Source organism: Ptychodera flava, chromosome 9 (genome assembly GCF_041260155.1).
Source record: "Ptychodera flava strain L36383 chromosome 9, AS_Pfla_20210202, whole genome shotgun sequence".
In the NCBI taxonomy this organism is placed as follows: Eukaryota; Metazoa; Hemichordata; class Enteropneusta; family Ptychoderidae; genus Ptychodera; species Ptychodera flava.
In genome coordinates this window covers 33172366-33180252 of record NC_091936.1, presented here as the reverse complement: position 1 = coordinate 33180252, position 7887 = coordinate 33172366, and the positions used below count along the sequence as shown (strand labels likewise).

The 7887-nt window shown below is 35.7% G+C and overlaps 1 protein-coding gene across 1 annotated transcript in view; it reads left to right on the top strand.

Moving 5' to 3' along the window:
- The first annotated feature begins 362 nt into the window (after positions 1 to 362).
- LOC139141285 (gamma-aminobutyric acid type B receptor subunit 1-like) overlaps positions 363 to 7887 on the top strand; it is a 7891-nt gene continuing 366 nt past the window's right edge. The window contains exons 1-6 of the mRNA XM_070710910.1: positions 363 to 605; positions 2729 to 2869; positions 4350 to 4520; positions 5072 to 5182; positions 5693 to 5758; positions 6383 to 6556. Of these exons, the coding sequence (XP_070567011.1) occupies positions 363 to 605; positions 2729 to 2869; positions 4350 to 4520; positions 5072 to 5182; positions 5693 to 5758; positions 6383 to 6556 (906 nt within the window). The remainder of the gene's footprint in view (positions 606 to 2728; positions 2870 to 4349; positions 4521 to 5071; positions 5183 to 5692; positions 5759 to 6382; positions 6557 to 7887) is intronic.

Below are 7887 nucleotides of genomic sequence, written 5' to 3'. Positions count from 1 at the left end.
TGTCGGAAGAAGAGCATTAAAACGGGCTAATGATATATTCAATACCGTGTGTGATTGAGGAGTACTATGAACACTGAAAGTATGTGTCTAAATAGCAGCCTCCAGAGTTGGCAAATAACACTTTATCCTAGAACAAACTTATACGCCTTACAGCCTTACTTATGTAGATCTAATATCGATTCTGTTTTCATGTAGACTGCAATGTGATTAGTTCCCAAAAAACACTAAAGTTCTAATTCGGCAAAATGCCGAGCTGAACTGGCCAATCTAGAGATGAAGAATTCTCATGTTTTAAGTATAAAGTATTCTGTGATTATAAAATAACGAGCCAACACGCAAAAGTTTTCAATCGCGATACGACGATGTGGCATTACCTACGAAAAATACTTCTGATGGTAATAGCATGGTTTTTCTGTGTGGACAGTCTTGTGTCGAACAAAACTGTCCTGTACATCGGTGGACTCTACCAATCAGTGACTATCCCTGGTATTCACGAAGAGATGCAGTATGGAACTAAACACGCGCTAGAATTCGTCAACAAGAATCAAAACATCCTCCCTGAGTATGAGCTGGTGATGATTGAAAACTTTACCAGTATTGATCCGGTACGTTTTTTCATTGTTATGGACCTGATACAATTCAACACAAGTAACTGCTACTTATTTCCTTATGTTATATTTTGAATCTGTTTTTAAAAATTAGGTTTTAGGTCACTGACAGTCTTTTTTCAATGTTCAGAGGAAAATGTCAAACGCAATCAACATCAATTATTGTACTTAAACCATCCAATGCATTATGTCATAAGCGTCGTATGGAACCTAACCTTTTTTAGGTCGACATTTGAAGTGCTTGCATTTAATCAGATAAGCATATATTTCAGGTAGATAATAAACTTCAGGTAGATCAGGAAATTTAGCATATATTTCAGGAAGATATCTCAATATGTTTAATATAAAATATTCAGCTACAAAATTACTAAGGGACAAAGTCATCCATTTTATCAATTAAAGGAAAAATCGAAACGTACCTTTGAAAAACAACTATACTAAAATTTTATTAATTAATATCATGATGAGCCTAAAGCGCCACTATTTTACGTCTTGGTTTTCGGGAACCTCATTACCCCCGAGAAAACGTCCACTCAGTCAGGATATATTTCTCGTAAATATAAGAAATTTTGATCAACAATCGAACCAGTTCCGTTGAAGGGCATGTTTGTCCACCCATGATATACAATGTCCTAAGATGCTAAACAACGTGAAAGACAAACAGACACTGTATATAAGAAAAATATGACAACACCTTTTTTCCTGAGAAACAAAATTCGTCTCTGTAAACTAAGACTTAAAAGAGTGGCAGAATACAATATCGAACTTGATGGGAATGAACTTGATGAGTGATAGACTAATTACGTCCACTAATTTTGAGTAAAAACAACTATATGAAAGGCAATATCACATGCTTTGCTATCTAATGAACATGCTGTCTTCCATTTGCATCAGAAGCATGACCTTGATTCCAAAGGTTTAAGTTCAAATATTCACATAAACATAGAGAAAAATTATGCTATTTGAGTATAGAACCTATTATCAACCTTAGAACTTCAACCTACTGCATGTTGTGACGAAAGGACAAAGTACCTTCGAAGTTTTCAACACTTTTTTCTCTAATGTACACGAAGACTTAAGACCAATTGAAACACAATCCTATGCTAATCACTCTCATCGTTTGGTATTTTATGAAGAATTTTCCATATCCTAATGCATGAAACTCCCTCCCTCTCTCCGTTAGAGGATTTCAATTAAATTGTTGGAAGATTGAGATACCTCTTTTCTCTTCAAACAGTCGATTAAGAAAGCTCGTTCAATTAATCATCAAACATACAAGCTATAATTCTAGTCACCATTCTAAGACAAAGTTCATTGATAACTTACAAAATTGTCTTTGTCTTCAAGTAATTTGACGAATTTTTACATATAACGACAAAGAAGCAGTGGTAGCTTTAAATGACATAAAAACACGACGCATCGTGTCCTGATTTAACAAGATTCGGATACCATCATATAATTTTCGCTTATGTGAAAAGTATCTTCAGTTATTCAAATTTCAATGTACTGACCTTCTAAGATGTTTATTCAAGAGTCAACTTATATAATGGCGATCATAATTATTTGCAAACCAAGGCAGAGAAACATCAGTCTATTTTAGGAGCGGTGGATAATTGAAAAACGTCCACGGTAAACGCAACTTCTGTGTTTAGGTAGGGATGGGGTTTTACTGTATTTCGATTACCTTGCGCAAAAATCCAACCACATTATTTCATATAGCACCATCTCGCTACATGTTTTTATGTATCGCAAAATATCGCGCTATATTGTTTGGCGTGTATCAGGCCAGAGTGGAACCAGCGCTACCCCAGCATATTAAAAGATATACATGTGGTCAGTGCACGAGTACAGTAACGTTACAATCATTTTGAATGCACTGCTTCATTTCATTCTGTTGGTTGCGTCATTGTTGAGTTGGCGGTATGGGGGGGGGGGGTCTGGAGCGTATGCGTGATCATAGTGACGTAATTACCGACTGTTGGTATACTGATACAGAATGAGGCTTTGTCGGATTTTTGCACCTCTTAACTTTCGTTTAGGGGAGGGGGTTGAGGCAAAACACAATTAATTTCGTCTATCGTTCCATGATTTTATTATCCACGGCCCCTTATTTTCTTCAGGCAACAATGGCAGGCGACGCCCTTGGTATACTGTACGACTTTATCTACGAGAAACCCCAGCTTCTGATGTTAATGATCTCTTCAAGTTCTCTGGTAGCACAACCTGTTTGTGAAGTTGCATCTCACTACAACCTTGTGCAGGTATGTTGCAATCTGAAACCTGTAAACATAGCGTAAATAATTACACTTTCAGTGTAGCATATAAATTGCTATTCGCACATAATATTATGCAGACAACAAATAATAAAAGCAATATGGTACCCATGATTCAAAATCATAATAATATGTCGATTACTCCGCGAAGATTCGCCTGTCCTTAACACAACTTTCAAGTTTCTTAGAAATAATAACGTTTGGAATTTGCAGAATTTCCGGGTTGGCATATTGAGGCAAATGGTACTACATTAAATAATACTGCATATCATTTAACTAATACAAGGTAATGATATTATCGTTACATGAACTATTGCTTGTTTGTTTGTTTCTGTTATTCTTAAGGGAGTCAAAAATTACAGCATTATAGAACGGTTTCTAATTTATCACAATATTCTGAAAGCACTATTTTTCTGCTGCATATTTTGGCAAAGAGAGGAATATCCTAAAACTTACGAACAATATATTTTATAAAATACGTTTTTTTATTACTCTTATCATTCCTATTTCCCTCTGCAAGTTAATGCAGCACGTCACATGTATAATAATTGTTTTACTGTTCGCTCGGTACACAACATTTCTTGCCAGTATCAGCTTTAAATGGAACATAGCTTTGTCTCTTAATTCGAATATACAACATAGTGTAGAATCTGTATTACTAAGCAGTACAACAGTAGGTCTTATGTGCATAATCTTACCTCGCTTTCACGCATAAATTTGTAACTCTTAAAGGTAATGTGCCTCTAAAGTGAAAGACTTAAACTTTCGCTCAAACTTTCCTTAAGGAATCTTTCAACCATTCTCTTCAAAATTAAGAATAAAAGTTGGGGGTCACCGTGCAAACGTTGGTACTATAGTAACAAATAAACCAAGATTTACCGATATTTAAAATTTAAAAAGGCCGCCAACCATGTATTAACTCTGTGGAGAACAAGAATTTCGAATTTCGAAAAACTAAGCTGGTGAAAAGTTTTCTTACGGCCAGATCTTTAAAGTGAACCCCAACAAGTTGTATATCAGAAAATAATTGTACAGATTTGAAAGTCCAAATATCTGTCCCCGAGGCGCGTACTACCTTAAAGAATATCACTGTATAAAATACCAAGAATCTTACTTAAATAACGCAAATCATGATACTTTCAGATTAACAAAACTTGATATTCAAATGTCGATTATGTAAAATACAGATTCAAGTAACGTCACAAAAATCTAAATCAGTAGAAGATACAAACCGTGGCAAAAAATATGCAAGGAAAAACAATAAACAAAAATTTGTTGCTGCACGGATCGGTGAATTTAAGTATGCTTATTTATTTACCGCCAACAAGTGCTCGAAAACAAACTTAATGTCTGTATGACTTATGTGCTGTTTACGGGAAAAGGTAACAAGTGATAAAACGTTGACGTTGAAAACCTGATCGATCATACTTGGAAAATAGTTATTGCATATTTTTCCTCCATTCAACAGATGTCTGGCAGTGCCTCATCACCAGGGCTTTCTGACAGAGACAGGTATCCTCTCTTTATGCGACTGTATCCAAGTGACACTATTTTGGTGCCAGGTTGGGAAGCCTTACTGCGTTATTTCGAGTGGAAGAGAGTGGCAATTATACTGGAAAATGAGGAAATGTTTTCCTTGGTAAGTTAGTGGCTCAAAAATGTCAATCATACATTACGCAGAGAGTACCTTTAGACATATCTAATTTCGCACTTCAGTGTAATTCATTGGTATTGAAAATATAATAAATCTTTGGACAATCCTTTGCATACCGACTGGATTTTCATTAGAAAAAATAGAGCTCAAAACCAAGTGAACCCTTAAACAAAGTTTCCCCTCGAGCAGAACGTGATTTTGACTTCCTAATTGTGCAAAGCGATGCCATCCTTATAAAATGAAGCCTTCTCTAGCAAATGATCAGCTACGTATTCTCCTAAGGCTCGATAGTCCGGATGGAGACTATAACATTACGATGCCCATGGGACAGATCACTACATAACATCAAAACGATTTAAGTGTCAGAATTTAGATTCTAGCTGGAAAAACAACTCTTGGTGTTGTTAATGGTGACCGGCTTATTTTGTGTAATTTTTAAGTGTTAAAGCAACTGCGCTTCCACTTTTATTTTTCTTATATTATTCTTTTCCTTTTTCCTGGAAACCGAGTGACTAGATTTGTATTTCTCCTGGCAGCTCATGGAAAACCTTGTCCAAATCTTTGGACAGCGTGGTGGATATGACATACTGACCGTGGAGCATGTGCAGCATGGTTTTATACCTACCGGCCAGTTGCAAAATTTAAAGGTGAACATGCAGCCTTACTGTTTACGGTAAAATGCACCGCGGGGAATGACATTTTGACTTCCAAGCCTTTATATTGAGTTTTTGTTCTTCCTATTCTTGTGGCTGTTTTTGAAGCTGGTGGGGAAAAATAAAATGTCACCGGCTTATTTAAGTTAAAGTGGAAAGTTTCATTTCAATCATAGAGTTAATAGAAGGATGAATGTTATTTTTCAAATTCATATGTCAGTAAATATAGGGTAGTTTGTTTTCCTAGCACAAAAGTTTGCACGCTGACCCCTGATTTACTTTGGATTCTTTGTTCGAAAGTGAATGGTTTAAATTTAAGCAAAGGTTCATGTCTTCAAGTTCGAGGCCTGAACTACCCTATTTAACCTGCTTAATTCAATATGCAGCAAGTCTTTCACTGGTTAAGTTGATAATCCGCATCTCACATAAATAATTAAGTCTTTAATCTTCGATGGTTGTGTAACCCATGGAATTGAAAAATGTTTGTGTGGGTATCTTTTTCAGAGACATAACGCCAGGATAATCATTGTGTTGGCCCACGAGGAAATGGCTAGACAGATAATGTGCCAGGTAAATTTGCTATGTAACTTGTGTGTGTGATTTTCTTACCAACAGAGTTATGTCTTCTTTCAATTAATTGTATTCATAGCATCCTCGAATTGGGAAAGAAATGGCTTCTAAATATAAACTCCTTGATAAAGAAATGGCTTCTAAAATGGTCCTTGATAGATGTCATGAAAATAAACGTAGACAATGTCAGAAAAACTTACCATAATTTTCAAATTAAGGGTATCCGAATTATTTCAACATAAGTTTACATACTTGTTAATACTCATAGATAATGCCTTCCTTCGCAATTCTGTTGAACAAAGTATAACGACATGTGGCAAACGTTTTGCACCGTAATGACGTAAGTGTAGATTCAGCTGGCAACTTGAAAGTGACAAGGGATTGATTAATGCGATCACCTATCAGTGGCCAATCACTGTTTAGTAAACAAAGAGAATGTATATACCTTGAAAACAGAGATAATTTCTATAATATTAAAACCATACTTACTTATGGCTGTCAGCCGTAAAGGCCAATTAATTAATGTATCACCAACCGATGGTATATATCTTTTAGACGAAACGTTCAAAAAGTTTTCGAAAAATGTTAAATCTGCAGGCTTTTCTCAATAATGTATATGGACAGAACATCGTGTGGATGCTGATTGGCTGGCTTAAGGCTGGCTGGTATCTGGAACGCACTGGTGAGAATGACGTCACTTGTAGCGACTCAGAAATGAAATCTGTCCTGGATGGTCACCTCAGCATTAAAGTTTTATCGTACAGCCAAGACTTTAATCAAGTTAATTTCCACGGAGTGGTGAGTTGCGCTGTCATTAAAGTAACCTAAACTATCCCCAGGAAACACGATAGAGTCACGTGATCAACAAATCCTTCTTTAATCAGCTAAAACAGATGGTATAGTATACTTAACTATATTATCTGCGCTTCCAGCGAGTACCGTTATAGTAACGGTGAAATATGTCACATTAATCTTATTAGATCTTCTCTCAGCCGTCACTTGCAAGACCATAATAATGAGCTCCACAAGTTGCAATTACGTTTCAGTATTTCTAGAACTGTAGTGGTGGTTCAATTTCTATCTAAGGGAAGTGTTTGCTAAGCGATACGGTTTCTCTGGGATCAAGTTTGTATGAGACACAGTCTCCAGATTGTGGTATCTTCCTGGGTTCATTCCCAGAACGAATTTTGTTTAGGGCACCATAACTAAGCATGGTTTTAACTTTATGATAAATACTAATAGACCCGAAGCACAGATCTCTTTTAAGGGTGAGCACGTTTCTATTGATATTAGCGAGATATGTGCAGATACAATTCATTGTTGAATGCAAACACTTCCATGACTCTGATAGATAGTATGATTACAATTTTTTTATCTTCTTTACTAATAAAATAAAGTCAGCATACCATCTTCTTCTAATGTATGTAATCTCGTTGCAATGAGGGTCACAGAAGGTAGTGTGTAAATTCTTGTTCATAACGCTCCGCTTTTTTAGAAGATCTGAAAATATAGATTTCCAGAGCTTTTGTAAGGAGTGTTATCATGTCTATAAAATTGTCATTTACCACCCTGAAATGCTCCTGCATAGCTCCCGCTGATGAAGTTCAGTATCATGTATAAGCGATCGAGACGCACAAAATACTTTTCCCTTCCGACCAAATTTTATGGAGTTCATATGTATCAAAATAATTACCCAATGTGTTATATGATTGATGGAAGAATCTTGGTATGATTTATGAGACAACATGGTGAAAGTTGGAGGTTTTTCAAACAGTTTATCATTGCAATATGATTGAACAGGTTCTTTCATCTGCTTAATAGATTCTTTGGTGCACAGAGGGAAAGATAACTGTTTTCCAAATGAAAATAACTAAAGACTGACCGTTTTGTTTCAGTGGAACTTTTCATCATCATTTGTGCTTGAGATACTAATGTACATCGAAAACAGTATGCTAATTTTTCAAAAATATTAGCTATATTCATAGTTATCATATATCAGCCGTTATTACGTTGAATGTTGATGCCATTTAAAACACTCTTATCATATATACTATTTATACTATTTAAAGACGCAAGTATTTGTTTTAAGTACCCTGATCATTCCAAAGTACGTGTCAATATAACTAGTC